Genomic DNA, 19,302 nt, shown 5'->3' on the forward strand with positions numbered 1-19,302 from the left:
GTTCCATCCCGGGAAACTGAGATAAAATCCAGGTCGGAGTGAGAAGAAGCCACCTTGCTCTCTCTGTCACACGTAACAACGTTTGGAGCTTCGAGCAAAGTTTGAGTTCCAGCCACACGAGGAGAGGCATTAGGATAGGTGGTCAGGTAGAGAGGCGGAGAGCCTTAGGGCCCAGGCACTGCCACGAGATTGGATGGACTCGAAATTTGAGATGCACAAAAAAATTAAGATATCACACGGGGGTTGTGGAGCTAGAGAAGATTACAGAGGTGTGTGGGGTGGGGGGCTTGGGGGGGTATTGGGATAAGGCCATGGAGGAATTTGAAAACAAGGATGAGAATTTTAAATTCAAATTGAGTATAATGCAAACGAAGTGAGAACTTATCTCAACCCATTCCTCCGCAGCATGGTGAACCCTGACCCCTGACCCCGAACTTTAAGCAAAACTAGGGTTCATAAATATTAGAGCCACCAACTAATCCAATACGACATTCAGGAGAAATGTATTGACGAGACAATGGTTAGAATGAGAAACTTCAGCGCAGAAAGAGGCCATTCGGCCCATTGAATCTGCATCAACCCTCTGAAAGAGCACCCTACCGGGGCCCACACAAGGCCCTGTAATCCTACCTGACCTGCACATTCCTGGACATTAAGGGGCAATTTTATCGTGGCCAATCCACCTAAACTGCACATCTTTGGACTTGTGGGAGGAAACCGGAGCTCCCGGAGAAAACTCACGCAGGCACTTCACCTAGTTACCCGAGGCCGGAATTGATGCCCGGGTCCCTGGCGCTGCGAGGCAGCCGTGCAGACCACTGTGCCATCGAGTTGCCATTTCAAATGGGACAGAGCTGAGTGAAAGAAGCATACGTTTTGGAAATACGCAAGAGTTTGATTGACACTTGAAAGCAAAGATTGGCCAATGTTCTTACGCACGATCTATCAGCCCAACAGCTGTGTGATCAAAATGGGGAGCTTGTCTCCTCTTTGTATCACGAATGGCCCACAGTGTAATTGTAACATTAATTTAGAGTGGCCACTGGAGTGGGGATTGAAAAGATTCACACAGGCGCGGATGACGTGCGAAGACGTGTTGCTTGGGAAGAGTAGGGGGTCCTTTGGTCACACTGACCTCCCAACGCTCTGATGCCAACATGACGAAAGCTTTCCCTCCCATTCACACGATGAACACAGAAGCATTCACAGAATGATCATGAATATATGAACTATTGATGGCGGGAAGTCAATGTGTTAAATATATTGAAACACACAGAATGTACAGGCATTTTGTGCATTTCAATGTCCACGCTCCACATGGGCCCTCCGGGGCCCCTCTTAACACCCAAAGTAGTATAAACTTCTCATAGAACATAGAATATAGAACATTACAGCGCAGTACGGGCCCTTCGGCCCTCGATGTTGCGCCGACCTGTGAAACCATCTGAAGCCTATCTGACCTACACTATTCCATTTTCATCCATATGTCTATCCAGTGACCACTTAAATGCCCTTAAAGTTGGCGAGTCTACTACTGTTGCAGGCAGGGCCTTCCACACCCCTACTACTCTCTGAGTAAAGAAAATTCTCTTCCAGTAATTTATCCAGTTTCCTTATCAATGGATCCATGCTACTCACCTTAAACCTCCAAGTGGGAGCAAATCGGCGGCACAGTGGTTAGCATTGCTGCCTCACAGCGGCAGGGACCTGAGTTCAATTCCGGCCTTGGGTGGAGATCGCACAATCTCCCCACGTCTGCGTGGGTTTCCTCCGGGTGCTCCGGTTTCCTCCCCCAGTCCAAAGATGTGCAGGTTAGGTGGATTGGCTGTGATCAATTGCCCCTTAGTGTCCAAAGATGTGCAGGTTAGGTGGATTGGCCATGCTAAATTGCCCCTTAGAGTCCAAAGATGTGCAGGTTAGGTGGATTGGCCATGCTAAATTGCCCCTTAGTGTCCAAAGATGTGCAGGTTAGGTGGGGTTACAGGGATAGGCTGGGGAAGTGGGCCTAGGTAGGATGTTCTTTCAGAGGGTTGATGCAGGTTCAATGGGCAGGATGGCCCCCTTCTGCACTGTCGAGATTCTGTGGCTACGTTTCTCATTCTAACCATTGTCTAGTAAATAAATTTCACCTGAATGTTGTATTGGATTGGTTAGTGATGCTAGTATTGATGAACCCTAGTTTTATTTTCCCCGATGAATAGGAACCGTCACCTATTGGGGCCTCACGGTAGCATGGTGGTTAGCATCAATGCTTCACAGCTCTAGGGTCCCAGGTTCGATTCCCGGCTGGGTCACTGTCTGTGTGGAGTCTGCACGTCCTCCCTGTGTGTGCGTGGGTTTCCTCCGGGTGCTCCGGTTTCCTCCCACAGTCCAAAGATGTGCGGGTTAGGTGGATTGGCCATGCTAACTTGCCCGTAGTGTAAGGTTAATGGGGGGATTGTTGGGTTACGGGTATACGGGCTACGTGGGTTTAAATAGGGTGATCATTGCTCAGCACAACATCGAGGGCCGAAGGGCCTGTTCTGTGCTGTACTGTTCTATTCTATTCTATCTGATCGAAACTTTTCAGAATCTCAAAGATCACTATTGTGGGATGTGGGGGAATATTCTCTCGATTTTCTCCCTCACGGCTTGTGGACTTAAAATTCTAATCGGATTTCTTTGCAGGTATCAAGGACTGAGAGGGAACTGCGCTTCATCAGTTATCGAAGAGTTTGCCGCTGCCCATCAGTGTAATCATTACTGTGAGGTACTGGGACTGAAAAGCATCGAGAGCCTCCAGCAAGCCAGGCCCAAAGCATCAAAGAGCCCGCTGATGACCAGGAAGGCCCACTCAGCTCAGTCCAGCCCTCAGTTCCTGAGGAAGGGTCAATCCAGCCCGCAGATCCAACGGAAGGACCCTCAATCTAGCCCACTGGCCCATCGGAAAGGCTTGTCCAGCCCTCAGTCCCCTCGAAAGAGCGCCACAAGCCCCGTCGTGGCTCGCAAAGCAGGCGGCACGGAGGACAACGAGCAACAGACCGTAAAACACAAAACTGTGGAGATCCCCATGTCTGTCAAACTGCGGTAAACAGCCCGGCACAGCCGTTCACCGGATTGCGAGGGGGTAGCGGGCACTTTGTACTTTGGCGAGCAACTGTTTAATGTGGAAAGATTTGAGTCAAGCGAGGGATACGAGAAACCAATGAGAGTTAAGTGTCATCGACAATAATGTCCCCGGGTTAATGTCCGCAGGAAACATGGTAGCTTTTAAAATTACAAGTCAGATCTTGGGGGTGGGTGACATTGAGTTACAGAGGCTTCCATTGGGTGGTTCTGAAGTGCATCAATGGAACCCTGAGATTTCCTCTTGAACCCGCTGCCTGCGTTTTACCATTCTTTATATCGGCGTGGAGCTTTGTCTTGGGGGAGTGGTCACAACAGGTCGTTCTGCTAAACGCAGCACTTGATATCCAGCCCCGTTGCAAACAGTGGAATTAAATATCAGGGACCTGACCACCTGAGATGAATTTCTAGGCCGTAGTGTATGATTTATTTGTGTTTTTCGATTGGCTTTTGAGTTTGAGGCGGGGTAAGAACCTCGACTGCAGGCCTGCTGAGGTAGTAGGACATGGGTGAAAGGGTGTTAAAGACAAGAGAGGCTGAGGTACACTGCCTCATCACCGGCTCTTCAGTGTTATGAGTATTATTTCTTTGGTAGCAGATTACGGGTAAGTAAACAATTTGGTGTATATTATAAAGTAGCTGGATGGAAGATTACCTGGGACCATTATTGGGAGATTGACACAAAGTTTTGTACCGTTTTAAGGACAAAGCTTCAAAATGCTGGTATCAGTTTGGTTTGCGTTTTTTTTTTCCCGCGGTGGCTGAGGAATTCAGCTCTGCTGAGCGACGACTCTTAGCGAGTAATGCAGAACGTTTCCCGAGGTTATTAGTCAGCAGTGTCGAGGCTGATTATAACTCACTAATCTGGACGAATCTGTAGCTGAAAAGCCAATCTTGACCGGTGCCATGTGTACGAGTTAATGCATCTCTTCACCGAATACTCGTGTCTTCGGATCATGGGGGTCCCATTTTTCCTCAATTGCATTTTCTGCTCCGACCTCGCCACCCCGAAATTCTTTGTTTTGTTTTTTTTTTGCCGTGTAACTGAGTTCAATTGGGGAGGATTGTGACTGCGTAATGAATTCCTCCTGGATTTCTGTCTGTCTATTTCGGTGAAATGGAAGATTGGGAGTGATGTGCGACCAGGGTGTGTTCCTCTCCGTCTGCTTCCTCTCTGCGTTGCTGTCACGTTAAACAGATGGGACAAGAGTAACCGCAGGCCCCTGTGCTCTCACCCTCCCCGGGGCCTGAACCCAGGGCCCTCTGAGACTGAGAGGGTGGTCGTTAGGTTTGTGGCCGCCTGACTAATTAGACCTGGGTGAGAAATTGGGCCAATGGAGCCATTGTTTCTAGATGCTGTGAGTTCCCTTTGAGCTCCAAAATGGCACCTGCAAGAACTTATTGGGTGAATCAGGCCATGCGCCGCACTGATGAGGGCTTTAGTGTGGGCGCTTTGAAGTGTCTGCCACGAGGATGTAGAGCAGGCATGTTACGATGTTAATCAGCCTGCGATACCGATACCAATTTGAGATCCAGGTGCTATTTTGAAGCTCAGAACCACCAGCTAACACCCTCTCTTAACCTTGTACACGCTTATCAACAGAAAAGACCCCTCCAACAAAGCTATTTAAAGGGATCATCAACTGCTTATAGGGTAATTGCTGATTGATTTCCTTTGAAATGAAAATGAAATGAAGATCGCTTATTGTCACGAGTAGGCTTCAATGAAGTTACTGTGAAAAGCCCCTAGTCGCCACATTCCGGCGCCTGTCCGGGGAGGCTGGTACGGGAATCGAACCGTGCTGCTGGCCTGCTTGAAAAGCCAGCGATTTAGCCAAGTGAGCTAAACCAGCCACTTTGGCTTCTCTTGCTGTGATTCTACAAGTATTTGGTGCTTCTGAGGCTGGTTGCAAGGTGTAAGAGCGAGCAGGTAGGGGTGTCGGCAGGTGCTGAAGGAAGCTTTGGTGACTTCAAGGCTTCTGCATGATATGGACCCGCTAGGGGGCATTCCCCTTGGAATAGCACAGGACTGGGAAAATTAACAGAGGCCACGCAGAACAGGACAAAATGCTGGAAGAGGGAGGAGGAGGGGCAAGGAGGGCTCACAGAAATCATGTCCACCCAGAGAGCAATCCTCCGACCTGATCTTTGGCAAGGAACAATGTGCACTTGATTCTGACCATCCTCGTTGAAATATGCCACCTGCTGCTGTAGCCATAACTGTGACCATAAAGCAGGGCAAGGACGGCATCGTCAGTGAGCAGGGCAGGTGGTTCTGTCGATCAATGTTTATACATCTGACTCCATCCAGGTTGGAGTTGGAGATATTTGCAACACCTCACAGTTTGCTGGCCATGGTTGAGTCAGAGTAACTGAAGCTTTCTACTCAATGAGCACTGACTACACACCTCAATCTGCCTTGCCCGGGCCAAGCGGGTGAAGAAAGCGCATGGCTTTGCAGGCTTCCTGATGGGTGCTGTTAGTCAACATCACTTGGCAGACACTGGGCACTGCATGCCAACTCTGCCCTATACTGGGACTGAAATGTCCAGCTGGTGTGTGGCTACACGGAGAGAATCATGCAAGTCAGCACTCAATACCCTGGCAGCTGGCATGATGCCTTTATTCCCTGGCAGTCCGCTGTGTCATCTCCCATTGAAGCACCATGCCAACTGGGTGATGCGGGTGACTGCTGATGACATGCTGCACAGCGCATTACAAATGCTCAGCCTGCGCACAGTACAGCTCTGTTGCTGCTCAAAATGTGAAAGAGCAGAGCATTACCAGGTTGAAACAACACTCCGCTACCCTGAACCCTCTCTAGGGGGTCTGTGGTGCTCATCAAGGTGGGTGCCAGGCTACATGGTGGCCTGCTGTGTGCCCCCCCAACCTTGGCATCACGTCGGACCAGACCTTGCCACAAGCGGTGCGGCAAGTGGCTGAGGGGCCGGACCACGAGGAGGAGAGGCTGCCCAGCTTGTCCATGAAAAACCCATCCGAGCGTGACACCTGATCCCCATTCACCAACAGCCCCACACTCACCTTCACTGTGTCACTGCTTGGCCACAATATCAAAATATAATTCAGCACAAAATAAACATTCCAAACCAAATTAACAAATGGAACTAGGTCACCTTGCATAGAAAAGTCAACCTATCACCCTTGTTTATTCTCTGAGTAGCTGTCTTCTTGCCTGCCCTAGTGTTCCTGCACAGTGCTATCCCACTGGCTGGAGCATGGCTGGTGAGACGCTGCTGATTTTCACTGGCGGATGTTGCTGACGGGTGACCTCTGGGTCTAGTCAGACCTTGAGTCCACCTGCGAGGTCATTGAACTCCTTGCAGCACTGCATCCAGATCCTCCGGGCTTGGCCTGCCGAGGGAGCGTCTGGAGGGATTTGTATCCCCCCCCCCCATTCCCCATGGATACAGGAGATGTCTCCTGCTTCCCGCTTCCTTCACCAAGGCCTCCAGCTCAGTATCCAAGCAACTCTCTCCAGCGCTGAGCCATTCCCTAATACTTCCCGGGTCCGATTCACTTTCCGCACAACTCGGCTGCAATACACCTCCCTGTCTAAATGGTGCAGGCTTACAATATTGACCCCCAGCTGACACGTCCATCCAGCCAACAGCGAGGTCAATCCTGGCTGCACACTGAAATGCTTCAACACATTCATGGCCCATATTTCCTGATATAATTAAACCACGACCCAGGGATCAGCAGTCCGCAGTACAAACTTGAACCGACAAACACCAAATGAATCATCCATTAAAATTTCTATCGCAAGATAGATACAGATTTTGGATGGGCTATTTAATCCACCTTGGCTGATGCCTTCAGAGTAGAATTCCTACATTTGGGCGGCACGGTGGCACAGTGGTTAGCACTGCTGCCCCACAGTGCCAGGGACCCGGGTTCAATTCCGAACTCGGGTGACTGACTGGAGTTTGCACGTCCTCCCCGTGTCTGCGTGGGTTTCCTCCGGGTGCTCCGGTTTCCTCCCACAGTCCAAAGAGGTGCAGGTTAGGTGAATTGGCCATGATAAAATTGCCGCTTAATGTCCAAAGGGTTAGGTGGGGTTTTGGGGTTAAAGGGATGGGGATAGTGGGCCTTGGTGGGGTGCTCCGTCGGAGAGTGGGCCTTGATGGGATGCTCCGTCGGAGAGTCGGTGCAGATTTGATGGGCCGAATGGTCTCCTTCTGCACTGTCGGGATTCTCAGAGCCGTTGACTCCTCATGTGAAGGTCTCCTGGAGTCACTGGCACTGCCTCGTGCTCCAGCAGTGACGAGAGTCTGTTATTACCTCCTGGTGAACTCGGACTGGCACGGACCCCCAAGGTGGTCAGAATTGGATGAAACTGGGGAAAGAAAATGTCGTCACAATTAATCCAGGGTGGAAGGCGCTTTAGGATTTGTGTGTGTGAGTGACTGAGCAGAATTTGTTCCGATGCTGTAACCGTGTCAACTTTGTAAGATAGCGAGCACACCAAGGCAAATCGGCATTCGCAACAGAGGCCAGTATGTAAAAGACATGAATAGTTGGGGAAAAGGAAGATTTTAAACAAAATGAAATAAATTGACGCTTTGGAGTGAGCATTCACAATTAGTCACTGCTCTTCGCACAGACCATCGATCACTTCCTGGGTGCATCAGTAGAGTTAGAGTTTGGGTGGGGGTGGGGACTGGAGGTTAGGGGCTGGCGTGGGGGTGGGGAGGGGCTGTTGGCATATTTTGTCGCTGCTGATTTAACAACATTAACCCAAGCCCTGTCACCCTGTCTGCACCTGCCTGAGGGCCATTCATTCACATGCAATCAGAACGGCTCAGCACAGTTATTGAAGACAACAAGTTGCGAAAGGATCTGCTTACCTTTTCAGAGAAGCAATGACCGATACTGGATAGTGAGTCATTGGGTTTCGAATGGCTACGTGTTTGGCTGTGACAAGATAGAAATGGGGGATTGAGAAAGAACCTGTGTAAATATACAGATGCTTCTGTGCTTGATAACCTGTGTGCTGTTTACATTGAATGGCATAGTCCGATTCCAAGTACCGGCTAAAACCACTTGTGAGAGTTTCCTATAGTTATGCTACATGTAGAACATCGAAGATAGAACAGTACAGTAAGAAGTCTTACAACACCAGGTTAAAGTCCAACAGGTTTGTTTCAAACACGAGCTTTCGGAGCACGGCTCCTTCTTCAGGTGAATGGAAAGGCTTGTTCCAGAAATGTTTATATAGACATATAAATGTCTATATAAACATTTCTGGAACAAGCCTTTCCATTCACCTGAAGAAGGAGCCGTGCTCCGAAAGCTCGTGTTTGAAACAAACCTGTTGGACTTTAACCTGGTGTTGTAAGACTTCTTACTGTGCTCACCCCAGTCCAACGCCGGCATCTCCACATCATAGAACAGTACAGCACAGTACAGGCCCTTCAGCCCACGATGTTGTGCCGACCATTTATCCTAATCTAAGACCAACCTAACCTACACCCCTTCAATTTACTGCTGTCCATGTGCCTGTCTAAGAGTCGCTTAAATGTCCCTAATGACTGACTCCACCATCTCTGCTGGCAGTGCATTCCACACACCCACCACTCTCTGTGTAAAGAACTGACCTCTGACATCTCCCCTCTACCTTGCTCCAATCACCTAAAAATTATGTCCCTGCGTGACAGCCATTTCCACCCTGGGGAAAAGTCTCTGGCTATCCACTCTATCCATGCCTCTCATCACCTTGTCCACCTCTATCAAGTCACCTCTCTGCCTTCTTCGCTCCAGTGAGAAAAGCCCTAGCTCCCTCAACCTTTCTTCATAAGACATGCCCTCCAGTCCAGGCAGCATCCTGGTAAATCTCCTCTGTACCCTCTCCAAAGCATCCACATCCTTCCTATAATGAGGCGACCAGAACGGGACACAATAGTCCAAGTGTGGTCTAACTAGGGTTTTATAAAGCTGCAGCAAAACCTCGTGGCTCTTAAACTCAATCCACCTGTTAATGAAAGCCAACACACCATACGCCTTCTCAAAAACCCTATCAACCTGAGTGGCAACTTTGAGGGATCTATGTACGTGGACCCCAAGATCCCTCTGTTCCTCCACACTTCCAAGAATCCTATCTTTAACCCTGTATTCAGCATTCAAATTCGACTTTCCAAAATGAATCACTTCACATTTATCGAGGTTGAACTCCATCTGCCACTTCTCAGCCCAGCTCTGCATCCTGTCAATGTCCTGCTGTAACCTGCAACAACCCTCAACACTTTGTACAACTCCACCAACCTTCGTGTCATCGGCAAACTAACTAACCCACCCTTCCACCTCCTCATCCAAATCATTTACAAAAACCACAAAGAGCAGAGGTCCCAGAACAGATCCTTGCGGGACACCACTGGTCACCGACCTCCAGGCAGAATACTTTCCATCCATTACCACTCGCTGTCTTCTTTCGGCCAGCCAATTCTATATCCAGACAGCCAAATTTCCCTGTATTCCATGCCCCCTAACTTTCTGAATGAGCCTACCATGGGGAACCTTATCAAATGCCTTACTGAAATCCATATACACCACATCCACTGCCCGACCTTCATCAATGTGTCTCGTCACATCCTCAAAGAATTCAATGAGGCTTGTGAGGCATGACCTGCCCCTCACAAAGCCATGCTGACTATCTTTAACCAAACTATGTTTTTCTAAATAATCATGAATCCGATCTCTCAGAATTCTTTGCAATATTTTGCTCGCCACAGACGTCAAACTGATGGGTCTAATTCCCAGGGATTTCCCTATTCCCTTTCTTTAACAGAGGAACAACATTCGCCTCCCTCCAATCATCCGGTACTACTCCAGTGGAGAGTGAGGACGCAAAGATCATCGCCAATGGCGCAGCAATCTCCACCCTCGCTTCCCACAGTAACCTTGGATATATCCCGTCAGGCCCAGGGGACTTATCTATCCTTTTTTTTTAAAATTTAGATTAGCCAATTATTTTTTTTTCCAATTAAGGGGCAATTTAGCGTGGCCAATCCACCTACTCTGCACATTTTTGGGTTGTGGGGGCGAAACCCACGCAGACACGGGGAGAACGTGCAAACTCCACACGAACAGTGACCCAGAGCCGGGATCGAACCTGGGACCTCAGCGCCGTGAGGCGGTTGTGCTAACCACTAGGACTTATCTATCCTGATGCTTTTCAAAATTTCCAGCGCATCCTCCTTCTTAATATCAACCTGTTTGAGTCTATTAACCTGGACCGCTGGTCAATAATTGGACCTCTGCCAGGGAGATGGCTCGGCAGTGCTGGTGAATTGAGAGCCAATGGACAAAATCCCTGATATCGGAGTGATACCTCTCTTCCCTCTTCTTGATTGTGTCCTTGACCTGCGTGCCGTGACAGAATGATTGCGTTGACTGAGCCACCCCTGAGGACACCTTGTGATCAAAAAAGGAACAGATTCTTGACATCGTGCTTCAACTCGATGACTTCTGTCACAAGCGCTTGTCAGGCTAAAATGTTTTCTTTTCCCAAACAGTTAAAACATCGCTTCGAACAAACCCTGTGATGAAATTAGTGCACAGTCTGAGAATGTCGACTATGTCGTACTGTGCTTGCTTTCGAAGAATCAATTGCATAGTTAAAACAGCTTTAAACATTAGAGTTTTATCTTCAGCGTATCCGAAATGGGATTGAGGTGCAAATACGACGATTTGACGGGGGGGGCCGGTTTAGCTCAGTGGGCTGGACAGCTGGTTCGTGATGCGGAGTGAGGCTGACAGCACGGGTTCGATTCCTGTAGCGGCTGGGGTTATCCATGAAGGCCCCGCCTTCTCAACCTTGACCCCTCGCCTGAGGTGTGGTGATCCTCAGGTTAAATCACCACCAGTCAGCTCTCCCCCCCTCACAGGGGCAAACAGCCTGTGGTCATCTTGGATCATGGCGACTTTACAATGATTTGAGCAAATTCAAGCTACAGTTTTGCTGAGCATCGAAGTTGAAGCAGCAGTTAACCCATTCAGCCCCTCAAGCCTAGTCCGCCATTCAACCCAGGCTGACCCGCAAATCCATGTCCTGAGATACTTGAAGCTGATGAAAATTTGCCAATCTCAGTCTGGAAAACCTTCATGGTTCCGTCATTCCGAACCGTTTGGAGGAAGAGGGTCCCACATTTGTGTGAGGAAGCCCCTCAGGGTTTCAGTTGAGAATATTGGGCGGGCTCTTATTTTGAGGTTCTGGCTCTTATTTGAAGGTTCTCCGTACTGTCTCAGCGAATCCTTTCATCACCTGAACCATCCATGCGTTTGGGAATGGGGCGGATGTTAATGCCAGTTTTAGCAGCAGACATTCTCCAAATCTGGTACAGCACAGATGGATGTCGAGCGACTTCTACCCTGTCTCACTGATGTGTGTTTGTTCCCATCTCTGAACTGTACACTCTGCTGCGTCAATGGGATTATTTCGCACTCCCCACAGCAACCATTGTTGAGCCTACTGGAATGACAGTGCTGGTTAATGCCAACCCAGCAGCTTTGTGCTTGAAGACAGTCCAGATCCGTTTTAGGTAGAACACATGGAGCCAACATACCAAAGAGACCCAGTCACCTTGTCTCATTCGACTGGATTTGAATTCAATTTACAAACAAAAGTGAGAACGGGAATTAATTTCCCGGCTTTTCTGTTGACACTTGCATCAAACCGCTGACTGAATGAAGCTCAATGAAAACTCCCATCAGGCAGGGGTAGGGTGGTTAGGACCGCTGCCTCACGGTGCCAGGGTTCCGGGTTCGATTCCGGCCTCGGGTCACTGTCTGTGCAGAGTCTGCACCTTCTCCCCGCGTCTGCATGGGTTTCCTCCGGGTGCTCCGGTTTCCTCCCACAACACAAAGATGTGCAGGTTAGGTGGATTGGCCATGATAAATTGCTCCTTAGCGTCCAAAGGTCAGGTGGGTTTTGTGGGAGCAATGAAGAATCAAGCGATTGTAGAGTGAAACAGAAAGTAACTTTATTTACAACAACATGTACACAGCTTCAGTATTGCTGACTCCCTCTCTAGCCAGTTCAATACTAGCCAGCTCTATTTATCCAGCTGCATTGCTAAAGTTGCACCCTCCCCCCCCCCACGTCCCTTCATTGTGGGAGCTCAGATTCCCAAGGGAGATGGGGTAATCAATTGTTCCCAGTCAATAGGATCTGGGCAGGTTATAACCGTGGGGTCACGGGTAAGGGAGTGGGCCGAGGTCGGGTGCTCTTTTAGAGAGTTAGTGCAGACCTGATGGGCTGAATGACCCCCTTCTGCACTCTAGGGACTCGATAAAACTGACAGTATCTCAAAACACTTTGTCAGACTGACTGTAGCAGTTTATTATTTTAAATACTGGTGAACAAACTACTCCCATCTAATTAAATCCCAAGTTCTTGTGTGTGGGTCAGAAGTATTTATATTTTTTGAATTTCCCCAATTAAGGGCAATTTTAGCGTGGCCAATCCACCTACCCTGCACATATTTTTGGCTTGTGGGGGCGAAACCCACGCAGACACGGGGAGAATGTGCAAACTCCACACAGACAGTGACCCGGGGCCGGGATGGAACCCGGGTCCTCAGCGCCGTGAGGCAGCAGTGCTAACCACTGCGCCACCGTGCTGCCCCTAGAAATATAAATCTTCAAGCAAATGAGACTAGTTTGCAACTTTCCTTCTTTAGGAAACATCTTTGTGATTGTCCTGATGGTTAACAATAGCGAAAACTTTGAAGTTTGATATCGTTCCGTAAAAATTTCCTGCCCTTACACCCAGTGTTTTCATTATTTGTTCATGATTTCCCTCACCCACATATGAATAAAATAAATATAGCCATTCTCATCAAATCATACATACAACAATGACTTGCATTTACATCATGCCTTTAAATATAATAAAGCATCCCAAAGAAAAGAAGCAGACTGTAGGGCAAGAGACCACAAGGTTGGCCAAAGATGGGTGTCTTAAGCAGCGTCTTAACGGAGGGGGGAGATGTGAAGTGGCGAAGGTTCGCAGAGGTGAGGCATGATGGGTGAAGTGAGTGAGGGGTCCATCAGAGTTAGGGTTGGAGGAATGTAGAGTCCTCTCGGAGGATCGTTGTCGGCCTGCAGTTTACGGAGCGAAGGCTGGGAGAGACCACGGAGGGATTTGAAATGAAAATCACAAGTAGGCTTCACATGATGTTACTGTGAAAAGCCCCCTAGTCGCCACATTCCGGCGAGGCTGGTACGGGAATTGAACCGTGCTGCTGGCCTGCCGTGGTCTGCTTTCAAAGCCAGCGATTTAGCCCAGTGTGCTAAACCAACGTGAGGATGAGGAGTTTAAATCGAGGGCTTGGTGAGCCAGGAGCCAGTGGACATAGAGAGTGAGAAATATCTTTAATTTGTGACTTATCAGCTAACAATCAATTGAATATAGTCATTTATATTGCTTTTCCCCATCACATATAGTTCAAAGGTTCATGTTTTCCATTGTTTTAACCTTTTGTTTCTGAAGATAAATTGCTGAAAATGTCAATGCTTCTTATCTTGGCTTCCTGTCCGTCTGTGTTGACACCCATGTGCACATTTCCATCACTGGAGAGGGCAGCTTTGGTTGTGGCAATGTGCTTGAACAGCAACTTTCACTGTCAACCGCAGAGAGGGTGCGGAGAGCTCCAGGGGAAGTTGTTTGCAGATGTTTATGCAGATGTGTTCTTGGGTTTCAAGCGTTTCAAAACTGATTTTCACACCATTGAAAGTACAGGGAATGGAGATTCAGTAATAGAAGGAGTGTGATGGAGCAACTCGCCTCTATTCTGCGGTTGATGTCAATGATCTATGATGTCATTGATGTCAATGATGTCATTGTTGATGCATTTTACCTCATTCAATGAAATGAGACCTTAACTTGTCAGTTGGACGGTGAGGTCCCTCAGAGAGATAGGAGCCGCTGGCATTCCATACCTATTGACTCTTGCACAGGTACATTTAGAAACAAATTATAATTGAGGGGCAATTTAGCATGGCCAATCCACCTACCCTGCACATCTTTGGGTTGTGGGGGTGAGACCCACGCAGACACGGGGGGAATGTGCAAAATCCTCATGGACTGTGATCCAAAGCCGGGATTGAACCCGGGTCCTCGGTGCCGTGAGGGCTAACCACTGTGCCACCGTGCAGCCCCTTCCACAAATTGTCTTGCTTAATTAATATTAATGCTTTTATCAAGCATCAAGTTCTCCAGTTATTCTGACTGAAAGGGTATTCCGAAAGGGTTTGGAAAGTGTTAATTAATTCCCCCCCTTTGGCTTTCTCTTGTTGATGCCTTCCTCCTCAATACCCATTGCTGATTGGCTAATAGTGTTCAATTCTGGTTGCCACACTACCAGAAGGTTGTGGAGGCTTTAGAGAGGGTGGAGAAGAGATTTACCAGGATGTTGCCTGGTATGGAGGGCATCAGCTATGAGGAGCGGTTAAATAAACTCGGTTTGTTCTCACTGGAACGACGGAGGTTGAGGGGCGACCTGATAGAGGTCTACAAAATTATGAGGGGCATAGGCAGAGTGGATAGTCAGAGGCTTTTCCCCAGGGTAGAGGGGTCAGTTACTAGGGGGCATAGGTTTAAGGTGCGAGGGGCAAGGTTTAGAGGAGATGTACGAGGCAAGTTTTTTACACAGAGGGTAGTGGGTGCCTGGAACTCGCTGCCGGAGGAGGTGGTGGAAGCAGGGACGATAGTGACATTTAAGGGGCATCTTGACAAATACATGAATAGGATGGGAATAGAGGGATATGGATTCCGGAAGTGTAGAAGATTTTAGTTTAGACAGGCAGCATGGTCGGCACAGGCTTGGAGGGCCGAAGGGCCTGTTTCTGTGCTGTACTTTTCTTTGTTCTTTTTGTTCTATTCTCTATTCCATTGATTGCATGTTAGGTACATTACAATCCCGGATTCCCGGTTCACCAGATTGATTCTCTGGACAAAGGGCTTGTTGTATGAAGAGAGATGAAACAGTTTGGGTTTATACTCGCTGGAGTTTAGAAGGATGACAGGGAGCTGATTGAGGTGTATAAAACAGTAATTGGGCTAGATAAAGTAAATGTAGGCCAAATACTCCCCCTTGTGGGGCAATCTAGAACAAGAGGTCACGGATATAGGTTGAGAGGCGGTAGATTTAGAACGGAGATGAGGAGGAACTACTTCTCGCAGAGGGTGGTGATGTGCAGGTTAGGTGGATTGGCCATGTTTAGTGTTGAAAGGTATGCGGGTTAGGTGAGGATGGGGGGGGGGGAAGTACACCTAGTAGGATGCTCCTTCAGAGGGTCAGTGAAGACTTGATGGGCCGAAAGGCCCCCTTTCTGCATTGTAGGGATTCTATGATACTATTTCTTTGCGATGTGTAATTATAAAGACATCAACTGCAGCCTGTAACTCGAGCGCTGGGGCGGTCTGGGCAAGACATGAAAGGCTCCACTGTAGGAGCTGAGGTCAAAACCGTTTCGTCAAGGAGGGAGGCAGGTGGGGTTGAAAGGTGGGGACATAGCCTCAAAATAAGGGGAAGTAGATTTAGGACTGAGTTTAGGAGGAACTTCTTCACCCAAAGGGTTGTGAATCTATGGAATTCCTTGCCCAGTGAAGCAGTTGAGGCTCCTTCATTACATGTTTTTAAGATAAAGATAGATAGTTTTTTGAAGAATAAAGGGATTAAGTGTTATGGTGTTCGGGCCGGAAAGTGGAGCTGAGTTTACAGAAAGATCAGCCATGATCTCATTGAATGGTGGAGCAGGCTCGAGGGGCCAGATGGCCTACTCCTGCTCCTAGTTCTTATGTTCTTATGTAAAGTGCGGAGTGCCCAGCTTGGGCGAGGAGGAGAAGGTGGCAGCAGTTGGGTCAGACACTGCTGTAGGCTCGCAGGCCAGAGACACGCTCTGTGTTCACAGTCCCAATTGTAGCTAGTGAGAGAAGCTGTTTGCGCTGTGCATTCGCAAACGCAGAGTACAGACCAGCGAGGGAGATGATGGCAGAATGCTTCAGAGGAGAGAAGGGAGAAATGGGGGACTGCGGGTCAAAGGACACTTGAGTTATTTGGGGCAGGAAGTCGTCGAAGTGAGAGGAAAATAGTGAGGGCCTGGTATTCGCAGCAGAATACGCCGGTGAAAGTTTAGGAAGGACTGGAAATATTTTTTCTTTTTCATTTTTTCATGGAATGCGTGTGCCACTGTAAAGGCCAGGATTTGTGCCCATCCCTAATTGCCCTTGAATTGAACATTTCAGAGGATTGGTATGAGTTGACCACGTTGCTGCGGGTCTGGAGTCACGTGTAGGCCAGACAGGGTGAGGGCGGCAGATTTCCTTCCCTGAACCAGATGGGTCTTTGCAACAATCAATGATAGCTTTGTGGTCACCATTACAGAGACTAGCTTTATATTCCAGATTTGGGCAGCACAGTGGTTAGCACGGTTGCTTCACAGCGCCAGAGTCCCGGGTTCGATTCCCGGCTTGGGTCACTGTCCGTTCGGAGTCTGCACGTTCTCCCCGTGTCTACGTGGGTTTCCTCCGGGCGCTCCGGTTTCCTCCCACAGTCTAAAGATGTGCGGCTTAGGTGGATTGGCCGTGATAAATTGCCTCTTAGTGTCCAGAAAATGTTAGGTGGGGTTACGGGGATAGGGTGGAGGTGTGGGAATTAAGTGGGGTGCTCTTTCCAAGAGCCAGTGCAGACTCGATGGGACGAATGGCTCCTATACTGCCAATTCTATGTTCTATTTATTAATTGAATTTAAATTCCACCAGCTGCCGTGGTGGGATTTGGACCCGTGTCTGTGGTGAATTAGACTGGGCCTCTGGATTACTCGTGACATTACCGCGATGCCACCACCCCCTCACTGTGCTCTCAGCTCTGGATGTGGGGAGAACACGGTGAAACATTTTTCTAATTGAAAATCGGGCATCAGGTAATATACACCCCATCCCCCGAAGCCCTATTGCCTCATGCCCCTTCCACCTCCCCTAACCCTCCACACACCCGACCGTCTATGCCCCCTCTCCTCCCCCCCCCCCCCCCCCCCCCATCTCACCCCACTCCCCAACCCCCTTGACGCCAGCTTTCTGATATTCACTCTGTCCAGGCATTGAAGATCAGCAGGTTTACCCCAAGGTGTTTAATATTTTGTGAGCAGGGGGCTTAATCAGCAAATTGCATTCATTGTTCCCCTTCAAGCAGAGGCGGGGGGAAGGGGTTATTCAAAATGATGAGAGGTGGGGAGGGGGGGCTTTGACAGAGGAACTTTCAATGGATAATTAAATATGTGCTAGAAAGTGTGGCTGAATTGGACATCTTGTTCAAAGTGTCAGCATAGCATAGCAGGCTGAATGGCCTCCTTCTGTACGACTTGAAAGTCACACTAGTCCCAGATGACCAGCGGCTGCTTTCCCCTTTGAGGGGGAGGGCTGGCTGGTGGTGATTTAACTTGAGGGTCAGCACAGTTCAGGCGAGGTTAAGTCTTCATGCATAACCTCAGCCGGTACGGGAATTGAACCCGTATCCTGGCCTTGCACCGCATCCATGAATCAGCTGCCTAGCCGACTGAGCTAAACCGGCGGTGTAAGACCCGACACTTCCCAACACCCTCAGATATTCAGAGCATGTTGAAAAATGAGGCTTGGTGGGGGGATGAAGAAAAGACATCCTCTTCACATTTGTCTGATTTGTCTGATGTGACAATCGACTGCTACCCTATCAGTGCAACTGTATGTTACATTAATATTGTTTAGACATTTCCTGTTCAACTTGTAACGACAATCTGGTGGAACCCCTTTTATATTTATATAAAGTATTCACATTACTTGAACACAATGTCATGACGAAGAGCTTCATCATCTGAAGAATTAAAGGACTTCAGAATGTTTCACTGTTTGGGAGTTTATTTACCAAGGAGAATTCTGCTCGAAATTTTAATCTTTTACTGTAAAATTCTGAAGGACGATTCATTTATAAAAGATGTTTCATTGTCAGGATGTTATTTTGACAGAAGCTTGATTTTCAGTGCATTGACTATGTTGATAATTATGGTACTGAGGTTAATCTGCACGTCCCTCAAACTCAAGTCTTTTCAAATTCACATCACTGTATATCTCACGAAGAGAAAATAAAACAAATCTTGTCCAACTGAATTTGCGATTCGTTACATTTTGCTTTCAGTTTAAAAATAAATCATTGCATGTTCAAACCAGCTTCGTTCTGCCGCAATTCATTCGAGAAGCAAAAGAAGCACAACGTGTAACAAACTCGTTCCAGGCCGCGCTCTTGCGCCCACATGTCTGTCCTTGGCTGCAATATTGCAGTGAAGCCCAGCGCAAACTGGAGGAACAGCACCTCATCTTCCCATTAGGCACGTTACAGCCGTCCGGACTTAACATGGAGTTCAACAACTTCAGACTGTGAACTCCCTCCTCCACCTTGACCCCTTTTTTTTTTGGTAATCACATTTTTCAGTCCCAACGCACCCCCTCTCCCACTGGGCCACCTGTCACTTGTTCTTATGTTTTGCTTTCACGGATCACAAATCCTTGTTCTGCTATTAGCACATTCTGCTAACTTAACTTTGCGCCATTATCAACACATTCTTTAGTCTTGAACGTGACTGGTTTAGCACAGTGGGCTAAACAGCCGGCTTGTAATGCAGAACAAGGCCAGCAGCGCGGGTTCAATTCCCGCACCGGCCTCCCCGAACAGGCGGCGAAATGTGGCGACGAGGGGCTTTTCACAGTAACTTCATTGAAGCCTACTTGTGACAATAAGCGATTATTATTAGGGGGCTGGTTTAGCACAGGGCTAAATCGCTGGCTATGAAAGCAGGCCAGCAGCGTGATTCAATTCCCGTACCAGCCTCCCCGAACAGGCGCCGGAATGTGGCGACTAGGGGCTTTTCACAGTAACTTCATTTGAAGCCGACTCGTGACAATAAGCGATTTTCATTTCATTTCAACACTCCCTTTGCCTTGTGCCCATAGCATCTTTGTCCAATCACCCCCTAGCCCCCTTCTATCCTTGTCCTATTTTGCTCCACCTGCAAAGGCAGCAGGGTAGCATGGTGGTTAGCATAAATGCTTCACAGCTCCAGGGTCCCAGGTTCGATTCCCGGCTGGGTCACTGTCTGTGTGGAGTCTGCACGTCCTCCCCCTGTGTGCGTGGGTTTCCTCCGGGT

General features: G+C 48.5%; 2 protein-coding genes across 2 annotated transcripts in view; one reads left to right on the forward strand and one right to left on the reverse strand.

Moving 5' to 3' along the window:
• malt3 (MALT paracaspase 3) overlaps positions 1-1,722 on the reverse strand; it is a 242,432-nt gene extending 240,710 nt beyond the window's left edge. The window contains exon 1 of the mRNA XM_038784246.1: positions 1,639-1,722. The gene's annotated coding sequence lies outside the window, so the exon portion shown is untranslated. The remainder of the gene's footprint in view (positions 1-1,638) is intronic.
• The window catches only part of alpk3a (alpha-kinase 3a), an 81,738-nt gene extending 78,225 nt beyond the window's left edge, over positions 1-3,513 (forward strand). Inside the window, exon 14 of the mRNA XM_038784247.1 lies at positions 2,668-3,513. Coding sequence (XP_038640175.1) covers positions 2,668-3,070 — 403 coding nt within the window. The 3' untranslated portion in view covers positions 3,071-3,513. The remainder of the gene's footprint in view (positions 1-2,667) is intronic.
• Positions 3,514-19,302: the final 15,789 nt, after the last annotated feature.

This window comes from Scyliorhinus canicula, chromosome 24 (assembly GCF_902713615.1).
Source record: "Scyliorhinus canicula chromosome 24, sScyCan1.1, whole genome shotgun sequence".
NCBI lineage: Eukaryota > Metazoa > Chordata > Chondrichthyes > Carcharhiniformes > Scyliorhinidae > Scyliorhinus > Scyliorhinus canicula.